Source organism: Lynx canadensis, chromosome A3, assembly GCF_007474595.2.
Source record: "Lynx canadensis isolate LIC74 chromosome A3, mLynCan4.pri.v2, whole genome shotgun sequence".
NCBI lineage: Eukaryota > Metazoa > Chordata > Mammalia > Carnivora > Felidae > Lynx > Lynx canadensis.
The window spans coordinates 54,540,582-54,565,809 of record NC_044305.1 but is presented as its reverse complement, the minus strand read 5'-3'; the positions used below and the strand labels follow the sequence as shown (position 1 = coordinate 54,565,809).

At 45.5% G+C, this 25,228-nt stretch overlaps 1 protein-coding gene across 1 annotated transcript in view; it reads right to left on the bottom strand.

Moving 5' to 3' along the window:
* TGFBRAP1 (transforming growth factor beta receptor associated protein 1) overlaps nucleotides 1-22,215 on the bottom strand; it is a 61,989-nt gene extending 39,774 nt beyond the window's left edge. The window contains exons 1-2 of the mRNA XM_030310308.1: nucleotides 22,153-22,215; nucleotides 3,279-3,980 (exon numbers count right to left, since the gene is read on the bottom strand). Coding sequence (XP_030166168.1) covers nucleotides 3,279-3,966 — 688 coding nt within the window. The 5' untranslated portion in view covers nucleotides 3,967-3,980; nucleotides 22,153-22,215. The remainder of the gene's footprint in view (nucleotides 1-3,278; nucleotides 3,981-22,152) is intronic.
* Nucleotides 22,216-25,228: the final 3,013 nt, after the last annotated feature.

Here is a 25,228-nt window from a genome sequence, read left to right as displayed (position 1 = left end):
CAAAACAATGCACAACAAGCAGCTCTAGCACCCAGACTGTGGTCTCTAAACATCAGGGGTCCTTAGAGAAATGGCTGAAACCAGATCTAGGGCAGGAAATGCACAAAATGAACCTGGAACCCCTTGTCACACCAAAAGGCAAGGAAGACATCAAAGTTCTAGGGTCATGTGAAGGGGGCTCAGCAGTCAACCTGGATAAACCCCCACCAAGCACAGATAGACTGAAACGTACCATATGGGTCTGAATCCATGAAGCGTAATGATACTTTTTAAAGTGTCATTCTGGATGAGAAGGGATCACCTTCTTGTTCTGCCTGTCTTACACAATGTACCTGGGGGCGACCAAATACAAGAAGTTTTTCCTCACTGAGGCAATCTAGTTAAGATATGAAGGAGAAATGGGCAGAAACAGAATGTTGCCATTTAGCAACCGCCCCCGCCCCCGCCATGATTTAAGGATCTACATCTCACTCATCAATAGCTACTGACATCACGGAGAGAAAAAAAGAAACTACACAACCGTATGGAAGTCCTACCGCGAAGCCTTTTCTCTCCCCAAAACAAGCAATAAAAAACACTTGAATCTGATAAAACCTGTCATCCTAATTACCGGCTGGCAGGAAACATGAAGGTCAGCCTGACATAGTAAACAATATAAGGGGTTACAATCATCAGAATGCAGGCCGTGGGATGCTATAGGTGAAATGATCCAACCTCTTCAACAAAAAATTAAGGAAAAATCAAAAGGGAAGGGGAGGGGACCTTAAGAGGACTCACAGACCAAGAGAAGCTTAACACATCAGTCAACTGCAGTATACTGGCCTCATGCAGAATCTGATTCAATCAAGCTAAAAAATAAACATATACTTAAAACATAAATTTATGTAGATAGGTATTTACATGTTTCTCTGCATATTTGTAACCAACAGGAGAAATATGGCATGCCTTGATATTTGATGATATTAAGGAATTACTGTTAAAAATTTTTAGGTATGTAGTGGTGTTGTGGCTTTCTTTCTTTTTTTAAATTTTTTAATGTTTATTTTTGAGAGAGAGAGACAGAGTGTGAACAGGGGAGGGGCACAGAGAGAGGAAGACACAGAACCCAAAGCAGAACAGAGCCCGACACGGAGCTCAAACTCATGAACAGTGAGTGAGATTATGACCTGATCATGTCCCGAAGTTGGACGCTTAACCAATTAAACCACCCAGGTGCCCCTCTTTTTTCCTTTTTTAAAAAAAATTTTTTTAATGTTTATTTATTTTTGAAAGAGAGAGAGAGAGACAGAGCATGAGTGGGGGAGGGGCAGAGAGAGAGGGAGTCACAGAATCCGAAGCAGGCTCCAGGCTCTGAGCTGTCAGCACAGAGCCCGACGCGGGGCTCAAACTCACGGACTGCGAGATCATGACCTGAGCCGAAGTCGGACGCTCAACCTACTGGGCCACCAGGCGCCCCTCTTTTTTCCTTTTTTAAGTGACATACTGAAAGGTTTATAGGTAAAGTGCTATGATGCCCAGGATGCTAGGATAATCGAGCAGAGGAAACGGTCAGGTGCATAAATCAAACAACTAGCAAGCAACAACTAACAGCTGAAGCTGAATGGGTACATTTGAGTTCATTATAATATTCTCTTTACTATATATATTTACGTAGGCTTTCCATAATACAATTTTTTTTCATTAAAATTGAAATTTTTGTTAAAGAAGAAGGTGGTTGGGATAAAGAATTTTTTCCCAGAAAGTAAAAATTTGAGCTATCAAGTCATGAAAAGCCATGGAGGAACCTTTAATGCATACTACTAAGTGAAAGAAACCAATGTGGAAAGGTAACATGCTGTATGACACTCTGGAAAGATCAGTGGTTGCCAGAGGCTGGGGGTGAGGGGATGGACAGGTGCAGTACAGACAATTTTAAAGACAATGAACATACTCTGCATGGCACCATAAAGATGGCTCCATTTGTCCAAACCAATAGAATGTACAACTCCAAGAGTGAACCCCAATGTAAACGTGGACTTTGGGTGATGTTAATGTATCAGTGTAGATTCATCCATTATCGTAAGTATACCACTCTGGAGGGGGATGTGGATAGTGCAGGAGGATGTGCACGTATGGGGGCAGTGGGCATATGGGAACTCTGTACTCTCTGTTCAGTCTTGCTGTGAACCCCAAATTTCCTTAAAAAGTAAAATCCGTTGGGGTGCCTGGGTGGCTCGGTCGGCTAAGCGTCCGACTTTGGCTCAGGTCGTGATCTCACGGTTCGTGGGTTCGAGCCCCGTGTCGGGCTCTGTGCTGACAGCTTAGAACCTGGAGCCTGCTTCGGATTCTGTGTCTCCCTCTCTCTCTGCACCTCCCCCACTCGCACTCTCTCTGTGTCTGTCTCTCAAAAATGAATAAATGTTAAAAAAAATTTTTTTTAATAAAAAATTTAAAAAAATAAAATCTGTTTAAAAACGTAAAAATCAGCCAGTGTACGCTCACTAGCTCATGACCTCAACTTTTGTTGTTACCGGAAAATATGTTTGTGCCCATCACCCTGAAATGAGACATCTACACCCAAACTATGGTTAGCGAGTACCAGCGGTCAGGGGACCCGCCCTCCCCAGCACCTGTATGTCCCAGATGCACACTAATGCTGAAATGAGCCATCCACGGCAGAAAGAAAGTACAAGCCACCCATGCCATTAACCGTTCTGAGTCTTAATTTCTATTAGGCAGCACAGAGAATTAGCAAGGCCATACAACAGAGCCCTTTCCAGGAGCTAGCTACAAGAAACTGTGGTGGAATCAAACTACAGTCGATAAAATTGGGGACAGAGCATGGAGGTTTTCGCATTTGAAAATGCCTCCGAGAGAGCTCAACTCCTCTTTATAAAGGAAAGTAAAAACAATCCACTGACAAAGCCACACACGTGAGAAAATCGTGTAAGGCAGGCTTACAGATTCTTATTTGGTAGTTATTTACTTTGAGGGATTTTCTCCCCGGAGCCACCTGCAGGCTCCTCTTTGGCACAAAATAAGGCTGGCTTTCCTTTATGACGGGCCTCCGTTTATTCCATTAACCCTCCATTCACAAAACAATCTAAGGAAGCTGTATCAAATGCTGATTATGCGGTTCTGTTTGTATCTTGCCACATATCCTCAGTGTTGCAAACACCCTTTACGAGTGTAGTATCTATCGTCACAGCTAACCGCTCCCTCTCGGATCTCCACAAGGGCTCACGGAGATACGGCACAGGGAACGGACAGACGGGAGGTGAAGGTTGGCGGGGGCTCACCCAGTCCTCCGGGGCCTGCCAGGAGGAACTCCTGTCTCCCGATCCTCTTGACGATGGGTCGCTTCTCGTCGCTGCAGTAAGGAAACAGGTCCTGGGCGACGCCCGTGTTGTAGTTCAGGATGATGTACTGGGTGGTCAGAGCCAGGCACAGGAAGTGGCCGTCCACAGCCACGGCCAGGGGCTGCTCCGGCGTCGACACCTCCCTGACGATCTGAACCCGGTCCTCGTACACCAGAAACACCTGGATGGTCCTGCGCTTGACTGAGATGATGCAGACTTCCACGCAGAATGGGTCTCCGCTCACAGGGTTCTCGTTCAAGGCCAATGCCACGGCCCCTTTGATGCGAGCCCCCGAGGGGACAGGCTCCAGGCTCATCATGTTGACCAGGGTGATGGAGTTGTCACAGAGCACCAGCAGCCTGTTGAGGGCCGAGGCCGCTCGCAGCTCACTCACTGGCTTCCTGAAGCCCAGGTGCCGGTGCAGCTGCTTGGTGGCAGAGAACGTGGCCGTCCCTGCGGGCTGCGCCCTCTCCTCCAGCAGGAAGTGGTAGACGATGCAGTCACTGGTGCCCACGTACAGGTTCTTGCCACAGCACTCCACGCATTCGATGTGCCCCTGCTCCTTGTCACCTACCAGCAGCTCCCGCTCCACGGCAGAGACCAACGTGAAGGCCTTGGTGCTCATCATGTCTGCTGGCCGACCTGCGGGGAGAGGGAAGGGAAGGTTAATTCAGGGTAACGAACAATAAGCAGAACCATGGCAGGTCACAGGGAATGTACCTGATTGCTCAGTTACAACCTCAGTGAAAGGAAACCATTTGACACTGGTAAGAAACAGTGCAGAGAAGAAAAGCTCTCCTTCCTGGTCTCCTTCCACCAGGCAAATGGGAGACCCCACCAGGAGAGCACACGCGTGTGCTCCTAATTGAGGCCATCCTGCCCATTCTCAACCCAGCTGGGATTTACACGGAGTTTCCTCATTGTTCTTGGGAGATGAACCTGCAGGCGGAAGACAAGCACACGTATTCACCCGGAGACAACACGATAGAAATGTTTTCGAAAAAGGCAAAAATGATCCTCATTAATCTTCCCCTGAGCTGCTCTGGCCCCCTTTTAGCATTTAAGGGAATGGTGGGACGCAACTATGCCACGTGGTTAAATCCTGCCCCTCGGATCTTGTCAGAAACACGGAGGCAGGGACCACACCTTGAACTCCTCTGGGTTCTTCCCAGCACCCTCTCTGGCTCCCCGAGGAAACGTGTTCATGCAGAGTGGTAAAGACGTGCCTCAAATCTCCATGTCTGGCAGATAAGGAGGGGGGATACCTAGTAGGTTTGTGAGAAGTCACTTGTCAGTTCACAGATGACTCCCCCTGCACGACAGACTGCCCCGACCTCTCATCCCTGCCTTCCTACTTCCTCCTCTCAAGAGGACTCTGGTTTCACGCGCCACAAAGCTAGAGGCAGCAGAAATGAGCGAGATGGCCTTTCCCTGATCTCTCGGCCAGTAGGAAGGCAACTCACACAGGGTCCCCGATCTGCTCAAGCAGGAAGGAGAAATCTAGTTCCAAAGTGATATACAGTCAGTTAGGAGAGGCTGGGTGGACTTTTCCATCACTCCAGGCTGCCCAGAAGTAGGGCTGCCTCCAGACAGACTAAATTCCTTAATCCTTTGAGGCGTTCTAGCCAAGGCTGGAAGACCTCTGGAAACTATTCGAGAAAGAATGGAGAATGCTATGATTTCTCATACCCCCCCGTCTACAGGGGCGGCAACAGCTGCACTCCGGTCCCTTTCCCTGAGTCAGTAAAATCCCCAGGGAGGAGGGTATCTCAGGTCTGGGGATGAGGTGTTTCCACTGGACACCATCAGAGTTATCTTCCTGTCCCCTACTAGCTATGTGACTTTGGGAAAGTCACTCGGCTTCTCCAGGCCTCAGTTTCCTCTTTTGTAAAACGAACGTAATAATGGCACCTACTCCATACAGTATTTTGAGGTTTAAGGAAGTCAGCTCACATGAAATACTTCCTGTCTGGCACATGGCAAGTACTCGATAAAAGACTGTGATCTAATCTTTAATACATCCCTCTCAGAGCCCCAGCCTACGTTCAGTTTTTATTTCCCAAGCCGGGCACCAAGAATGAAATAATGCTGTCTTCTGCCCTTAGCTACGTGTAACCTGTGTCCATCTCCTCTGAAGGATAGACTGAAACATAAGCCAGACACTCACTCCACACACAACCTCCTCCAGCCCAGTCAGTTCCATACTCGTTTATGCAAGCTCATCCTCACAGAGACTATGGAAAAGAGGCAAGAAAGTAAAGCACGAAGCTCAGAAGGCACCACAGAGAAGGAATCGTGTCCGTCTCTCTGGGGCTGAGGGAACTCACAGGGTCCCAGGGACAGTCCAGGGTTGAGGGAAAAGTAGGCTTCAGTCTCTGACACCAACAGTTTTTTTAACACTACCATCCATTTGTCGTGACCGAAAAGAACCACGAAACTAAACCCAGGCGATAATTTTTTTTTTCCATTTCAACACCAATGAATGGTAAGTCTGTGAAAGCTAAGTATTATGGAACACTTCTGCCTTCACTGATTCATTAATAAAGACTACCCTTTAAAATGGCAAGATACGGGCGCCTGGGGGGCTCAGCAGGTTAAGCGCCCCACTTCGGCTCAGGTCGCGATCTCACGGTTCGCGGGTTCAAGCCTCGTGTTGGGTTCTGTGCTGAGAGCTCGGAGCCTGGCGCTTGCTTTGGATTCTGTGTCTCCCTTACTCTCTGCCCCTCCCCCGCTCCCACACTGTCTCTATCTCTCAAAAGTAAACATAGAAATAAATAAATAAATAAATAAATAAATAAATAAAATGGCAAGATAGAGCGATTGTACTGTTTAAACTGTGAATTGTACCTTTCCCTTTGCAGAAGGAATGGGAAACAGGCCTCGGGCACTCAGAAGCAACTTCCTCGATGTAACTCTTTAAAGGTGTAGTGTCCATACATAATTCTAGCCTGTCTTCACTTCGCACAAGGGATAAACTAAACACATCTGCGGTGAAGAATACAGGAAAACAAACACACACCTCATATTTAGTCTAACTACTGGGTGGGCAGAGAAGGAGGCAGGGGAGAGGCAGAGCTGTAAGAAAAGCATCTGGTTTATTAAAAAGTCACGGTTTTACAGTATTGAAGAAATGCAATAGTGTTTCACTACCTGGTAACTACAGCTCCTCAAGTCTTGCTAAAGTTCCCTACAACAGGCCTTTAAAAAACATTAAATGTAGTTTCTAAGAAGCGGGAGACTGATGTCAGCATCATGGTGGCTAAGATGTTCCTCCTTTTAGCCCCCTTTTTTCAGTAACAAATTACACGTCCATGCACAAAGGCCCCTTGGTGGGTGTTGGAAATCATTAAAAAAGAACCCAACAGAAATTCTGCTGCTGAAGAGCTCGGTGAGTAAAATGAAAAATGCAATGGGTGGGCGGGGGGCGGTGTGCCTGGGTGGTTCAGTCGGTTGAGCATCTGACTCTCGGCTCAGGTCATGATCCCAGGGTTGTAGGATTAAGCCCTGCAACTGGCTCTGAGCTGAGCGTGGACGCTGCTTAAGATTCTCTCTTTCTCCCTCTGCCCTCTCCCCCACTTGACCATGTGCTTTCTCTCTCTCTAAAAAGAAAAATGCAACAGAGCATCTGCAGTAAGGAGGACGGAGGCCAGAAAACGTGGGCTAGAGGGTGAGGATTCTCAAACAACCCAGTTAGGGGAGGACAAAGAGGAGAGAATGAAGAGTGAAGAAAGCCTAAGCGATCAATAGGATTCCTTCAAAAGAACAAATACTGGAAAACCTGGAGTTTCAGAAGGAGAGAGAAGAAGGAGCACAAAATTATTTAAAGAAATAATAGCTGAGGATTTCCCAAGCCTGGGGAGAGATTGGGACATCCAACGTCACAAAGCAAACAGATCACCCTATTATCTCAATACAAAAAGACACATTACAAATGAAACTGTCAAAACTTAAGGACGAAAGGAAGAACTCTAAAAGCAGCCAGGGGAAAAAGCACTGTAACCTTCAAAGGAACCCCATTAGGCTATCCAGGGATTTGGGACTTACCCCTCACAGGCCAGGAAAATCTTTCAACTGAGGAATGGACAAAGAAAGTGTGGTGTATGTATATACAATGGAATATTATTCATCCATGAAAAAGAAAGCAATCCTGCCATTTGTAACAACACGGTTGGATCTAGAGGGCATCACGCTAAGTGAGATCACTCAGAAAGAGAAAGACAAATACTGCACAATCTCACTTGTATGTGGAATCTAAAAAAGCCAAACTCATAAACAGAGAGTTAAATGGTTCTTAGCAGACGCTGGGGGTGGGGGAACTGGGGAGACGTTGTTTAGGGCACAAACCTGGAACTAGGGGATAAATAAGTCCTGGAGAACCAATGCACAGCTTCCTGATTATCAGCCACACTGTATTATGAACTTCACAGCTGCTGAAACAGAATCACATGGGGGTTTACTGAAAGCTGAGAAAGTAACATGCTAATACTTACAAGTGGTTTATTCCTTTATGCAGCAGGGAAGTTTTCTCCATGCTCTAGCTCACAGGATAAACTCACTTAAAATAGAAATCATGAAAACATAAACTATAGGCCATGCTTCTCCTTATTATCATTAAGTCCAACTTGCTGGGGTTGAAGTCAGAGAGATTTTAATTCACACTTTATTATGTGATCTCACACGGACTTGAAATTTCAACTTTCTGACAGAATGTCACCTTAAAGGAATGGTTATTAATTGAAAGATCAACTTTTTTTTTTAAGGTTTATTTATTTTTTGAGAGAGAGAGAGAGAGAGAGAGAGAGAGAGAACAAGCAGGGGAGGAGCAGAGAGAGGGAGACACAGAATCCGAAGCAGGCTCCAGGCTCTGAGCTGTCAGCACAGGGCCTGAAGCAGGACTCGGACTCACGGACCGTGAGATCAGGACCTGAGCCGAAGTCGGACGCTTAACCAACTGAGCCATCTAGGCACCCCGAAAGATCAACTTTTTAATATATTTTTCAAAACCGCACAGTACAGACCTGGTGAGGGAAAGAGACTTAAAAGTATTAGTACATTCACGGGCAACAGTTTAAATACAGATACCATTATATATGCAACAAACACTTCTCAGTGTACAACAACAGCAAAAAGGCACTCTTCCATTTTCCAGGAGTATCCCCATCTTATTAAGGAAGAAGGACGAGGAAAAGAAGCATGTAACAGTGCACAGCAATATGTAATGACCAAATGAACAAAATTAAAACATTAGCAATGACTTTCCACCAAACTGAGGGCATACACACGCCACAGGTGACATCAGAATCCAAGCGAGCATCCTTATAAACACTAGTGGAAAAATACTAATTTTCTTGTGCAGGTGTACACAGAAAATTGTCTTTTAGCTCATGACTGTAGCCACTGGTGAAGGGCCTTCCTGCTTTAGCATCTTGCCTCGGATTCCTTAGGCTTCTTAAACCTCAGCTCAAAAGTGACAATCCCATTCTTTCTGCTACATACCGAGCTGGGCAGCAGAGACTCATAAGCCTCAGAAATGTTTTCCGTGTTTTTGACTTAAGACCTGTGACAACAGTTAGACAGGCTTCTGGAAGCCCAGGAGAGCTGATTCGGATGAGTTTATATGCAATGCAAGAGTACCGGCTACGTTCTGCTTTCATGGACACTGTCTGTCCCATAAAGCAAGCACCATGTCCATATGGCTCTCTTAGCAAGTTCTACCCAACATTTAGGAATCAGATAATACCAATGTTAAATAATAAATCTTCTGGAGAATTAAAAAAGGGGGGGGTGGAGGGGGCACATATCCCACTTCATTTTATAAGCCAGTATAAAGTAGAACTGTAATATCCAAACCAGATAAGGACGTGGGAAGAAAGAAAATCCTAATCCTTCTCACTTATAAATCAACATGCTAAAGTATTAAATATTAGCACACCGAATACACAGACACACAGTATGAATAAGATGGCATGTGATATTGGCTTAAGGTAATAAAATTTGTTGGTTTAATTCACATTTCCAAAATAAAGGCAAAAAGCATAGAACAAGGAACAAGACTATTACCATCTGTTTGGGGTAGATTACATCCCCCCAAATATGTTAAAGTCCTAACTCCCATTACTTGCAAACAGGACCTTATGTGGAAACAGGGTCCTTGCAGATGATCAAGTTAAGATGAGGTCATTAGGGGGAGCCCTAATACAATGTGACAGGTGTCATTATACACAGGAAATCCGGACGCAAAACGGACACACATAGCGGAAAGACACGTGAAAACACAGGGAGAAGGTGGCCACGTATAAGCCCAGGAACGCCTGGAGCTACCAGAAACAGGCGAAAGGGCCTGCAGCATAGTGTCTCTCAGAGCCCTCAGACACCCGGACCTAGACTTTTCTACCTTCCAGAACTGTGAGGCAATAAATGTATGTTGTTTATTTTTTTAAATTTTTTTTTAATGTTTATTTATTTTTGACAGAGAGAGAGAGACAAAGTGTGAGCAGGGGAGGGACAGAGAGGGAGACACAGAATCCGAAGCAGGCTCCAGGCTGTGAGCTGTCGGCACGGAGCCCGATGTGGGGCTCGAACCCACAAACTGTGAGATCATGACCTGATGCGAAGTCGGACACTCAACCAACTGAGCCACTCAGGTGCCCCTAATGTATGTTGTTTAAGCCACCCAGTCTATGGTCCTTGGTTACGACAGGCCCAGCAGACTAATGCACCATCTCTACTCAACACTGTGCATGGCGTCTTTGCCAGTTAAAAAGGAACAATTGTAAAAAACTGAAAACAAAGACACAACACTATAAATATTTATAGATGCTATCATTGTTTACATGGAAACTCACAAATCTATTAGAATTACTAAAATTTTAGAAATGTCCTTTATATATATTATATATAATATGTAATGGAATATTATTAGTCAGCTGTAAGAAATGATATCTTGCCATTTGTGACAACATGGACAGACCTAGAGGGTATTATGCTTAGTGAAATAAGCCAGACAGAGAAAGACGAATACCATGTGATTTCACTTACATGTGGAACCAGAGAACAAAAGCAACCCTTCCCAAAACACAAAACACAGAGACAGAACCGTGAAACAAACTGGTGGTTGCTAGAGGGAAGGGGATTGGGGGGATGGGTGAAAAAGGTGATGAGGATTAAGAGGCACAAACTTCCATTTACAAAATACATTAGTCAAGGGATGAAAAAGTACAGCATAGGGAATACAGCCAATAATATTGTAATAACGTTGCATGGTGACAGATGGTGACCACACTTGTCATGGTGAGCACTGAGTAATGTACCGAATTACAGAATTGTGAAATCATTATGTTGCACACCTAAAACTAATATAATATTGTGTGTCAATATACTTCAATTAAAAAACAAACAAACAAAATGGTGCCATCACGTTGAAATCTGGTGAGTTTTTTATAAAGTTAAACATGCATTTATCCTGTTATTCCACAATATTACTCTGAAGGTTTCCAGTTCTCTTGAGTATCTATCAGTATCTGCAAAAAGACTTTTATGAGAATGTGCGTAGTAGCTTTATTCATAATAGCACCAAACAGGAAACAACTCAGTTTCACCCATTTGTACCCATTTCTATGTGGGGTGTTCACACAACTTGGAAGTAAAAAGGAATAAACAACTGCTAGGTAACAACACAAATGAAACAAAAAAGTATACACATACCGTATGTTTTCATTTATATGAAGTTCAAAAGTAGGCAAAACTCATCTCTAGCGACAGAAATCAGAACAGTGTTTACCTTGGAGAGAAAGGGGTGACCAGATGGAAAGGGACACAAGGAAACTTTCCGGGGTGACAGAAATACTCAAGATGTTGTCTGGGGCATCGGTTACACAGGTATATACATTTGTTAAAATTCACTGAGCTGTACACTTAGGGTCTGTGTATGCAATTCCAGTAAAAATTCTCACATGTGTGTGTGTGTGTGTGTGTGTGTGTGTGTGTAACTCAAAAAGCAGATTATAAAATTCATATGGCAGAGGAAGGGCAAAAAAAAGCAAGACACTTCTGGAAAAGATAAGTAAGGAGACCTGACTCAACAGACAAAATGTAATGTAAAGCTATGGCTATTAAGATAACAGGGTACTGGTATGAGGCAAGCCTAAGAGAACAAGTCTGGGTGCCAGAAACTGACGTGCGCATACGTGTGCATACGGAACCATGAACTATGACAAGAGAGGCACTGTATATCATGGGGTGTATATAGAGTCTAGACGTGTTCAGTGATCAGTGCAGGATAGCTGGATATCCACAAAGAAGGGAAAAAAAAAAAACAACAACTAGATTCCTATCGTATACCATGTATTGAAATTATTCCAGATGGATTAAGATACTTAGGTATAGATCTTTAAAACTTTGAGAGGTAAATATGGAAAACAATATGTTTCTGATCTTGGGGTAGGGAAGAATTTCTAAAATAAGATCTAAAAAGGGGCGGATGGGCTGCTCAGTCAGTTAAGCGACTGACTTCCACTCAGGTCATGATCTCACAGTTCGTTGATTTCAAGCCCCGCGTCAGGCTCTGTGCTGACAGCTCAGAGCCTGGAGCCTGCTTCAGATTCTGGGTCTCCCTCTCTCTCTGCCCCTCCCCTGCTCATACTCTGTCTCTCTCTCTCTCTCTCTCTCTCTCTCAAAAAAAATAATAATAATAAATAAATATTTTTTTAAAAAGATCTAAAAAAAAGCAGAAACCCCAGGAAAAAAGTTTGTTCGCATTAAAATGTAAAACCTGTGTTCTTCAAAAGACACCCCAAACAAAGTGAGGAATTAAGATGGGAAAAGACCCTGATGTCACATATCTGACAATAAAAGATCCCTGGATGATACAGGGAACTCCTACAGAAAGAAAGTAACAGCAATCTCATAGACGAGTGGGCAAGACACGTGAACAAGCGTCTCAGAGAAGAGGAAACATGGTCAACAGACATGAAAGAATGCTCAACCGATTCATCATCTGGAGTTGCAAATTATAACTACCATGAGACTTCATTTTATACCCATGAAACTGACAGAATATTTGATATCCGATGACAGCAGCTGCTTGCAAGAACACGGAGCAATCACTCTCTACGTGGCTGGTGGAAGCTTCTAAACTGGCAAGACCATTCTGGCATTATGCAGAAGCCCTTGACATCGGGAGTAAGCCGGGGACTCTACTTTTAGGCATATGCCCTACAGAATTTATGTTTACCACACCATAAGCAAGAACATTGGCTGCAATCTTCTTTGAGAGGGAAGCTGGGAACTACTCACATTCCCTGGACAGGGTGGAATACTCAACAGCTGGACAGCCAGAGGTGCAGCTATCCACAGACATCGATCTCAAGCTCAAGGGCAAGTCGCCGAACACTCTACACTGAATGATAGACAAGGCTCTGTATGACTCAAAAACCTGACCATCCATCTAATAAAATGTTTAGGGTCTCAGCCCTACATAGTCAGACTATAAAGCAACGTAAGGGAATGATAAACACAAATCTAGGGAGGCTGCATGGAAAATAAGGATAGGCTGGGTTTCAAAGGTATTAACGATGTTCTGTTTCTTACGCTGAGGTTGCTTTTATTATTACTCCCTATATCTTAATCCAGACTGTAACTATTTCTTTAAGGTTATTAAATAGTAATTAAATTACATGTGTATACACACACACACACACACACACACTAAAATTCTGATTGCCTCAAACCAGCTTACTGTGGAAATAGATACAGAACCTCAGCTTAATAAATTCGGTAAGATTCACAGCATGCATGTTCCTTGTTTAAAATGGCACCAATGAAAACATTTATCACAGATGTAAGTGGTTTACTTACAGTTTCTCAGTTCATCTAAACCCAGTGCTTTACTGTACCCATATTTACAAAGTTCAATCGAGGGCAACCTATCAGGTATTTTCCACAAATCCCCCTGGATTCTTAGAAGGCAGAGGAAAATACTAACATGTGACGGAAAGCCCAAGAAGGTAAATGCCCTGGACAGGGTTGGTATTTGCACCTTCTGGGGTCCCAGCTTCCAAGAGGCCAGCCTCTTACCTTCTGGACCTCTCCCTAGCCTCAGTTTTCATACAAGTACAGCTGACGCTTGAATAACCCAGGTGCTACCCTCCCCCCGCGCCAGCACAACCCAAAATCCATGTGGAACTTTTGACTCCCCACAAAACTGAATTACTAGCAGCCTACTGGTGACTGGAAGGAAGGCTTACAGATAACACACTCAGCGGATGAACACATATTTTGTATGGTATATGTGTTATATACTGGACTCTTACAATCAAGTAGGCTAGAGAAAAGAAAATGTTACTAAGAAAATCATAAGGAAGACGAAATACATTTACACTACGGCACTGTATTTGTGGGAAACCATCTGAGCATAAGTGGAACTGTGTAGTTCAAACCTGTGCTTTTCAAGGGTCAACTGTAACTCCACTCTTATTTTTCAACTGGTTGAAGACTGGTATTACTAACTGCCTCATTCCCCTTTTCTTTTTCTCTGCACTAAGTCTCACCAAGGCCAGGCCTCGTTTTAAAAAGTCAAACAGAAAGAATAAGCATGGAATAAAAGCCAGGTTTGAAGCAGATCATCTAGATGTAGAGAGTGGCTTGTAGGTCCCACATTACAAGATTAAAAAACAAAACAAAACAAAACACATATAGAGACCCCTGACAGAAAGAAAGAAGGAAATACATTCTGCCACAAGAAGGCCATGACAAAGGGACACTTGCTAAGATCAGATCTTTTCCAGTAATTATTATTCTTGATCCAAAAGAATGACGCTCTGTTATCTCCAGTCACAGAATGTGCACAGAACAGGAGTGCAGCCTTAAGGTGGTGACGGTATGCTGTGCATCTACAAAAAAAAAAAAAAAACTCACATTGGAGGGTGACGTCCACACTTGAAAACGAAGCAAACTCTTGAGTGCAGCTAAATGTGCCCCAAGGAGTCATCACTTTAGAGGGTAAAAACTCAAAAACTCACCAACGTGTATGACAGCCTTTTAACAGGAGATGCTTTCCTATGAACAAGCTAAGGATTAATTCTTCCTCTACATTTTAAAAAGGACACTCTACCTAAACTCAGATTTGCTATTTTTCTCAATTCATATTAATTTCTTTTGAGTGTCTGATGGTCCATCATGAGTGAAAAGAGATCCAGCGGTCATGCTTATGTTTGGGCCGAAGTCAGGGCAGGTCTGACGTCATACATGAGGAAGGGCAGGGACGTGGATCTCATGCCTAAAACATCACTATACTGTCCTTAAAACACTTCACAGAGTATACCACTGCCTAAAACATGAACTCCAAACTCAGCATAAGATAAGCAGCCCTTAAAAATCCAACTCCAGCCAACCTTTCCGCTCTTATGTATAAAGTTATAGCTATTAACCTCTTCATATTATCCACATTAGTCTCTTGTTTTATTATTATGTAGCTACATTCGGTTCTGAATTCTTGAGTCCGCTAGCTGCTGCGAGTGTCCAAGGTGCTCTATGAACCAACCAGTTGTGAAGAGGGATCCTGAGCCCAAACTACTCTCTGGGTACCTTTCCAAGGGACTGAAACCATTAGTCAGAAAATAGTTATCATTAACTACAATGGTTTGTTTGAATTTAACAACATAATAATCCGTAAAGTGGAAAACACTGCCTCATTCCCATTGGCCAAATCTAGTCATTTGCACACATTCAAAGAAGTAATACAGAGGTCAAGTTGGTGTCGGACATGTGCACGGGGGGACTGCAGACTTACCCGCAGCCCTTCACTGGCTGACCACAGGAATTCAGGCATCAGGTCGAAGTGTACCTGCTTTCCTGAATATCCCTGTGATTTGCAGTATTTCTATAAAAAACAAGAACTTATAAAAAGTCTGTATTTTGCCATTTTAATAAAGGTCTTTCCTTTTACGGGGGGGGGGGGGAAGGTTTCTTAAGAAATTTCTCACTCATCCTAGGTAAACATACTTATTAAAACTGTGAAGCCATAGGCTATAGCCAATACCTGTTACAGGGGGAAAATCTGCGAAAAATAAAAAAAAAAATCAGCTCTAAAAACCAAACCTAGAAGGGAGTAAGCAAAGCCATCATCCATTCTCACACTCTTGGAGAGGGGGTGGGAGGGAACACAGAGCCTTCCAGGCTTCATCAGCTGTTTTCAGCTCCATGTCAACGGGTCATGACGTTGGTCCCCTGTGATCAGGAGAGACAGTGGAAGTGCAGAGGGCAGAGCTGACAGCACAGCATCGTGGAGGGGAGGAAGGGTCCAGAAGGGAGTGCTCTGCAACACAGCAAAACACTCTGCCTGACTCCTGTGATGTTTCAGGCTGGTCCCGAGGGATATTTCAGGTGGGAAAAGTTAGAAGCCAGTGCAGAGGCCCATTTTCTTGGTCCCAGCCATGGAGGCTGACCTGATGCCTGGACTGGGCCAGCCAGAAACATTAAGAGACGGACTCGGGTGGGTGGAGGGCACGTGCTGGTGCCAGCCCCACTCGGGTCAGCTTGCTACCTAAAGCAGAAAGTGTGGGCAGTGGCTTGGGACCTGCTGTTCAGTGTCCAGCCTCTGTCTCTGTACCTGGTGGCACTGAACACCAACCCTGACCCGCCCATCCTCCTCCCTCCCACCCCACACTCATCGTGGCCATCAGGCAGAGCAGGTAGGTGGGAATGGACACTCACTTCTCCTCTGGCCTGGAAACGTCTATTTCCTATGTTATGTTCCTGAACGAATGAACAGCCAAGTCACAGACTGAAAAAGTCTCTCTTGGGTGGGAAAAGGCAAATCTTGCTAGCCAAAGTTCTTCCACTGCAAGCTACCTTCAGATGCTTTCTTAGTGCTGAACTGGCAAAATAAAATGTTAATTGAAGTCCCCCACTAAAAATAAAGTGCTAAACACCCCCAATTCCTATGGGCACTGACAATCGCCTTTAGTCCGCAGACGTAAGACGTTCAATTAAAACACACCGGTGTCTCCAAACTTTAGTTCACACCTGAAAGATGAATTTTGGTAGCCTTGTGGGCCAATCAGCATTCTTCTTGGGATATAAATTGACTCTAACTACAATTGAGATCAAGAAAAATATATGACTTATCTTACTGACCGACCACTCTAGAGTCAGATGAGCTTTGATAGGGCTCGAAGGCTCCTTGACAATGACTTTATTTACTTATTTTTTATTTTTTTAATATAATTTATTGTCAAGTTAGCTAACAGACAGTGTATACAGTGGGCTCTCGGCTTCAGGAATAGATTCCCATGATTCATTGCTTACGTACAACAATTTTTTAATGAAAAGAAATCTTGACATTTTTGTTTTTTAAACTGCAAATTGGCTCCTCTGACAATCTCCCCAAAATCCTCAAGGAATATAACAGGGTAATCAGGGGACTGTACATGTAGAAGCAAGAGAGGCACGATGGGGACAAAGAAGACATTTCTGTCCTGGCTCACAAGGGACATGGGCAAGGGGAATCGTGTACTGGAGCCTGGGCAGAGTGTGAGGGATCCAGTAAAGTTTCAGCATAGTTTCTCCTGCTGTTTCGGGGGTGGGAGGTGGAAACATGGAGTGCATCCCAACATTAAGTCAAAATGTAATTGAGGCACGTCACCACTGTGGTATTCTACACAAACATCTATCACTGCAACCTAAGCGTGAGACAACACCAACAAGCCCACACTGAGGGACAGTCTACAAAATCCCTGACACTTTGAGAGTGTTAAGGTCATAAAAAATGAAGACTGAGACCAAGGAGACATGACAACTAAATGCAATGTGGGGAAATGGGATCAGAAGCAGGACCATGGAACAGAAAACAGATGTCAGGGGAAAAACTGAACATAAGTAGAGCGTGTAGTTTGGTTAATAGCACTGATGTTAACATACCAGTTTTGATCACTGTACCATGATCACACAAGGTGTTAACAAAAGTGGAAGTTGGGGAAGGGTGCATGTGAGATCTGTACTATTTTCTCACTCTTCAGTAAGCCCAGAGTCACCTTCAAAACAGGAAGTTGAAAAGACAAATGTAATCCCAGTTTATTGGTTTATTATCTTGCCTTAATCTAACAGAGAATGAGAGACCTCCAAGAATGTCCTTTTTCTAGCAGGAAAGGAGACGCTCAGAATGCTCTTGAGTGTCTGTAACCAAACAGGACCAAAAGGAGCACACAATGGCCAGCACTCCAGCAGAATGCCCCGCGTGCCTCAGGCTACTGGGGCGATTTTACCAGTTGTTTTATGGAGTTACTTTTGGAAACGATTTTTCTCAAGTTTGGTGTCCTAGCTTAAAATGACAGGTATGGAATAATACCTACAAATTAAGTTTTGTTTTGGTTTGGTTTGGTCTTGTCCTGAGAATACATTTCAAAAAGGAGAGTTTTGGACTTTTGCTCATTTGAAGTACTTCTTCCCATAGACAAGTTCAGAACTGGGGTAAATGTGAGCTGATTCCCACTGGGTCCAAAATCTGATATCCTACGAGCTTCAGGAGAAGCAGGCAGGCGAAGGACTCTGATAGAGAACAGTAGGGCTTTGGGTCAGCAGAGCTGGAAAAGAGCAGAAATGTAACCTTCCAATGCCCTCTGTAAGAACTGAGACTCTAGGGCTAACCCAGCGAACAGTGGTAAGGCAAGCCTGATCCAAGGCAGGCATTCTCAGTGTTAATCTGGGGATCCTGAGCTCTCATGGCTTGGGCACCTGTTGACGATCTTAAAACCTCTGGGCCCAATGCGTCCTTGTAAAAATAGGAATTTGGACTGGACTACATACTTACTCTGTACTATTCTCAAGCTCCTCTGGAGGAAGGGTATTAGTAACAGTACTGTAGGCGAGTACTGTAGGGGAGAGAAGACTTCCAGAATGCGCACTGGGTGCCAGACTCTGTATCAAGTGCTATCTCCATACTCACAAGGAGCCTACAGGCAAGTACTATCGTTATTCCATTCTGCAGGAGAGCAAACAGGCTTAGAAAGGTTAAACGACCATGGAGAGCTGATTCCAACCCAGGCAGCTTGACTCAAGAGCCCACACCCGGAAGCACCGTGCACACAGCCTGCCCAGGGGTAATGACTGCTCCACGTCTGGACTGAGGACGGGCACCTGCTCTACGGCCCCCTAAACAACTTTTGTCACAAATAACTGACTCCTACCAAATGGGGTTCAGTCTCAGCACTGCCTTGCTACATTTCAGACACAGATATGATATCTTTACACTCTTCTCCACTAACCTAGTCATCTTATCAAAACAGGGTATGTGTTCGTGTGACGTAAATTGTTCTTCTGCAACGGCACCCCATGCTGGCCCCTGAATTCTTCACCAAGTTCTCATGGCCATCTGCTGAATGACTCAAACGTGAAATCTGCCAGGAATCAACAGCAAATTTACTGACTTGTGCCACAATGTTTCCTGCTATAGGTTAGGACACTACCTGACAACCATTTCATGTTATCTTTGCACTCGTGTGACAGAGATAGCGTAAGACTAGCTATAGCACAGTAAACCTGCTCCAGTGACCCAGAAGTGTACCTGACAAAAGGAGAAACAAACAAAAAAACAAAAAACACAGCTAAGGTCTAACATCTAACTTGTCACCTTGATATTATCCTGGCACATACCTATATGTAACTATTCATAGTTGGTATCCTTTTCCTTGGCAACACTAATCAAAATTATTTAGATACGTGTAAACGTAACATACAAAAGTATATATATATATACATAACTACTTATATATACCACATACACCCACACGCCCTATATGCACATATATGCTATATAGACGTCATACGTATATATATACTACAAACATATAGGTATCTACGTATGCAGTTACACACACACACCATTGTGCATACACATGGTGTGTGTATATATACGTATACACGTATACGTCCTACTATCAACAGTTATAACTGAAGGGATTTGGGAGGGGAAGGTGGGGGGAAGAGGACCAGAGTGGGAGTATGGGTCTCAAGGGCATCTCCTTTAGAGCACTTCCTCATACCTTTAAACAGCCATAAAGAATTACCAAGCACCTGCTGGAAGCTAGGCAATTGGTCTCTTTCACATACCTTATTTTCCTGAGTCTTCAATTTACTCAACAGTGCTGGACTATCGAGACTAGATCTTGCTCTCAATTCTGCAAGATTTCACAAAATGCTCAATGAGTGTGCCTGTTCTTTTGCACGAAGCACCCAAGCTCGTCTGGGGCAGCCCCAAATTAACTCGTTACTTCTACATTCATTTAGTAGCCACGCGTTTTTTAATAAAGAAAAACGGGTCAGGTTTGCCACAGAGGAGATGAGTTGTAAAGTCCCGGCCAAATTATTCCAGCAGTATCCAAACACCTGGCCACCACCAATGATTACTTTAATGTATTTCTAATGAGGACTGGATTCAGACCAAGTTGAAGATGCTTAAGCCAATAAGGAAAATTCGCTCAAGTTTTCTTAAAGGATCACAAATGTTTAATATTAGCGTGAAGAAGCCATAGTAACTACTTTTTTTTTTCTTTCTCCCTGACTACAAATGCTAGCCGTGAATCAGGCCTAGAAAATGTAGCATTTTTAGAATAGTGAGCTCTGTGCTTTTAAAACTTGTCAACTAGAGGAAGATGCCCTGTTACAAGCTGCTGTGGCTGGGGGGTCAGGTGAGGCTGAAGCAGCCCAGGAGCTCGTGGTGGTTGGACAAGATCCCCGCCGACTGTCAGACCACAGGGCTGCCATTCATGGTCATGAGTAGAGGAGGAAAGGCAGATGACTCGAAGGCGAGGGGCACACCTCTCATCCGATTTCTTTGTAAAACATATCCTGTGAGGGGCGCCTGGGTGGCGCAGTCGGTTAAGCGTCTGACTTCAGCCAGGTCACGATCTCGCGGTCCGGGAGTTCGAGCCCCGTGTCAGGCTCTGGGCTGATGGCTCAGAGCCTGGAGCCTGTTTCCGATTCTGTGTCTCCCTCTCTCTCTGCCCCTCGCCCGTTCATGCTCTGTCTCTCTCTGTCCCAAAAATAAATAAACGTTGAAAAAAAAATAAAAAATAAAAAAAAAAACATATCCTGTGATGTGTACAGCAAAACTGGGAATTCAGAACCCACAAGGAGCCTAACCCGGAGTACAATACTCATTGGGTTGACAATTTCTTAGAGCATAAAACCACTGCTTTTCAGAGCTGAGAGACCTACAGCTCCAGATCCTTATTTATATTTCTTAATAATTTATCGAGCACCTACTAAGTGCCAGGCCCTGTGCCAAACGCACATTTTCTTGTCAGAACGCATGCAAGCTTTCCAATATTACCACCATTTTGATTGACGAAATCGAGACGCAGAACATCCAGTAAATTGTCCAAGGCTCACAGTTAGGAAGCGGCAGGCGCAGGGCAGCGGCAGCTCCCAGCGGCAGCTCCATACTCATTACCATCATGGAGCAGCTCTGTCCCCATTTCAGAGAGGAACTAGAGCCGGGGAAGGCTAGTTGTAGACAAGTTCCAGGGGATTCTGGTCAGTACTCTTCCTGGTGCCACACATCAAAGAGGCCACTTCAATGACTGCTGAATCTGCCCGGCTAGCAGAAATGGAAGGAAAAAAGCAAAGGAAGCAGCCAGCCAGAAGTTCCTTCCTATCTGACCCCAGCTCTGGGAGCTTCCAGCTGAGCAGCAGAGAGAAGCAAGTCCACCAGGAGGGAGCAGGGGGCACTGGCAGGCCCCTCCACGACCTCTATTCTGGTTCTGACTCGGGGTTGGCCAGCTCACACTGCCCTAGGACCCTCCTCACCCACTTCTGTCAGTGTCTTAATGTGTCACTAGAAACACAATGGCAGCCGCCTGCCCTCACTCTGGATGGACAGGTGCCTACCCACAAGTACTTCGTCCAGGATTAAATCCTGATGGGACACGTTTTGACCCCAGCGCCCAACACAGTCCATTAGCAATAAAAAGCACTGTAGGAACCCCCATTTCCAGCAGCCAGATTGAATCCCCAGGGCGACTAGCCTGGGGGGCTTTCTCAGGGTCACCCAACAGGCCCTGGACAGAAGGAATGACAGGTGCACACAGCTGAAGACCACAGCTTCTGTCTTGAAAGTCGTCCCCATATAACGCACAGGAGGCTGGCGGAGAACCCAACTTCAACCTGCACCTCCAGACAGCAATGGAAAGGAAAACTCCCAAAGGGATGGCAGCTTCCAGCACCTGTGGTCTCTTCCCTCCTCCCCGACACACCCCTGCCCAGTCTCCCACTGCGGGGCAAAAATTCAGGCCCGAACGTGACCCGGAATTTGAACTCTCAAATCCCAAGAGCTCCAGGAAAACATCTATTAAAGCGACAAAAACCATTCCTTACACCGGGTGGCGGGGCTTGGGGCGCCGGGGTGGAGTCCTGGGCTCCTCCCCTCGGAAAACCGAAAGCCAACCCCAAAACCGGGACTGGGTCTTTTTCGATCTGTCCCTACCCCAAACACACGCACACCCCACACCATCCACACCCGTTGACCCCACGCTCGGGCACACCTGCCCCAGCCCACACGCACGTGCACACCTGCTCACCCCAACAAGCCCCCGGCCCCCCAAGCCTGCACACCTGCTCCCCGCACACGCGCGCGCGCGCGCGCACACACACACACACACACACACACACACACCACCCCTCTGCCGGCTCGCGCCCCCCCGCCAGGCACCACCTAGCTGCCCCCCTCCGCCCCGCAAGGCCCCTGCCCTCCAGCCCACCCCGCTCCGCGCGCGCCCCGCCACACCCCGCGCCCGGCCCTGCCGTCTCCCTCCGCACTCACCGGCGCAGCGCCCGTCGGGCTCCGCCGTCCCGCGCAGACCCTGGGGCCTGGGGCCCCGTGCCGCCCGCCGCCCGCCGCTCGCTCCCGGCCCGCCGCTCCTGGGCTGGCCCGGCCCCGCCGCCGCCGCCGCTTCCCGTCACGTGGGGCGGCCGCCCGGCGCCGGCAGAGGGCGGGAGCGCGGCCGTCCCCGCGCTGTCCAGCCCGGTCTGCGGCCCCCGCCGCCCATCCGCCCCCGGGCCTGGAGCGACCCGGCTTGGCGCGCGACGCCCACGTGGGACCGCCCCCCTGGGCCTCAGTTTCTTCCAACCTGCCGGGATCACAATGGCTCCTGCCTCGGGGCGGTGCGCAGGGTCAGAGGAGTTAATTCGTGTAAAGCGCTTAGAACACTGCCTGGCACAGAGCGGGTGCTCCACAAATGCTGGCCCGGGACTGTTGTTAATGTATTTTCTCCTCCCCCACCGGCACGCAGAGCTTCAGGAAAACCCAGGCCTTGCCTGATTTGCTCACCGCTCAATGTCGGACACCGACGCGGCGCTGGGCGGACTGTAGGCTCTCAGGAAATCCTGCTGAATGAATGAATGAAGCAATCAATCAAGGAGTCCTAGGAAAGGCCTGACCACGCTATCATCTGACAAAGTTGGGCTTGAGTTGACTGGCTGGTGGTGTTCCCTGTGGGGCTGAAATGTCCCGTTGGGCCTGCGCTGCCCACCCCGAGCCCACAGCTAATACAGGGCCCCTGGGGCCAAAAAGGAATCCCTAGAGAGAGCAGTATATTTGCATGAGGTATTTATTTTAAAAGGGAGTCCTGGGTCTATTTTACCCAATCTCTTTAGCAAAGTCCATCAGCTCTTCCAGCCACAATGAAGTATCCTGGGGTACCATGAATCCATGAACCTCTCTTTTCAACATATACAATCCAATTTTAAGATGAATAAGGAAGCTCCCTCCAGATTTGTCAGCGTTCAATTATTAGCATATAAAAGGCACATTTTCTCAGTGATTTTTCCCTGACTTTAGAACCCACCAGTGACCTGTGGCCTCAGCTTTCTTCTGGCCTCCCAGGGATTGTAAAACAAAGATGTTATGCTGAACCGGGAGGCAAATACTGGATTCTTCTTTTTCAAAGGGGAACAAATGACCCCGCAATAAAGTTAAATGAAGGAAATAAAGAACCATCAAGAAGCAATGTTCTGCGACCTGTCCTTCACCTTTCCCTTGTGAGTTCATGGCCACACACATGCCCCAACCCCAAACAGTGCTTGTTCTGCTCAGTGGTACCCATGTCCAGATGGGGAACGCGTTCCCCAGAAGTGTAGAGCTATGGCCAGCAAGTGCACTTCAAGGGCAAGCGGCAGTGAAGGGACGGATTCAAGTCTAAGGAGGCCAGCAGCCAGGGGAACCCAGGAGCAGGAAGGCATCAGAGCAAATGCAGCCCAGTCTCATTTTGCCCAGGCCCACGAAGAAAATGTGAGTGGTCGTCAGCTAATCACTGACCCAGCTGGGCCTAGAATTTGTGCTTCTCCATTTTAATCTACCATCGTACAGAGAGCTGCACGAAACTAGCTGCAGAGGTGATATCTCCTGACTGCCAGATACTGGCCTAACAGCACTGATCTCATTTAAGCCTTGCCATATCCTTACAAAGTGGGCACTGTTAATTTCTCCATTTTATAGATGAGTTGCCTGAGGTGAAGAAAACGGAATGATTTGTCCCAAATTCCATGGTAGTAAGAGTAGAGGGCATAAGAACCCAAAATTCAACAACATAGTGAACGTTCGTATATATAAAATTAAATTCTATTGATTGAGTTTATGGAACCCCTATGTTCTGCCTCGATGTAGAAGTGAAAACGTGTATTAACAAAAAAGAGGGGAAAAGGGCAATTCCGAAATAATTATTTCCTTTATGAAAGGTTTACCATAGGATTCTTAAAATGGCAAGCTCCACATGCACACATTATTCCATCTAATAACATTTGCTCTGGAACTTTCTGAAAAGTCTGTTTCACATATGACAGATACCTGGATATAAATAGCTGTTTCATAAGTGTACAAGTATCTGCATCAGACTAATTCTACATTCCTCATGTTGTTTTGATTGGTTACACTGAAGAAGAAATAGCAAAGTCGTAAGTTTTGCAAAGGAATTATTAACCTCATTTATTAATATTTAGTAAATATCCCTAGGGCCCATACCAAACACGTTAGGCGTATTTCATAGAATATACAAAAGATGAAATCTAACAGATTAATGACGATTAAGAGTTGAATAGATATAACTGACTCCTTTCATAGTTCCCAGCTATATAGGGGATATATTTAATATCCCCTCTTACACCTCCTCACACTTCCTCTGGGTTCCTTACTTCCTCACTGGCTATAAGCTCCTGAGGGTAACTAATGTGGCTACCATGTTCTTGCTGTGTCTGTCTGCATGTGGGAAGCACTCGACCAATTTTGAAAATTCCTGATGCTCGGGGCTGGGTTCAAGACCCGCCTCAGGCTCTGTGCTGACCGCTCAGAGCCTGGAGCCTGCTTCGGATTCTGTGTCTCCCTCCATCTCTGCCCCTCCCCCGCTCATGCTCTGTCTCTCTCTCTCTCTCTCTTAAAAATAAACATTAAAAAAAGTTTTTTTAATTCCTGATGCTCAATATTAATAAATTACGTTATTTTTAAAAGAGGCTCTTACTGCAAAGATTCTGTTGCTCTCATTTATAAGCAGACTTGCTGCGTACACCTCTCGAATGTTTGGGTATCATTTTAGAAGATGAAGTTAAGCAAAGAAAGGTTACAATAATGATTTTTGTTTTTATTTTAGCAGACAGAGCTCACTACACTATGTATCAGCTCATTTAAGGATACATGCACATACATTCATATACCTATAATCTAGATTCAGTACAACAAACTTTTTGAACTATTATTCAAGTCAGCTATTTCTTGAGCAACTCCTATGTGCCAGGTACTATGGTAGAAGCTGCAGGGGATCCTGGAATGAAAAAGGCACAGCCCCCACCCTCAAGCAGCTTAATTTAGTGCGATGGTTTATAAAGTATGGTCGATACTCAACGGTACC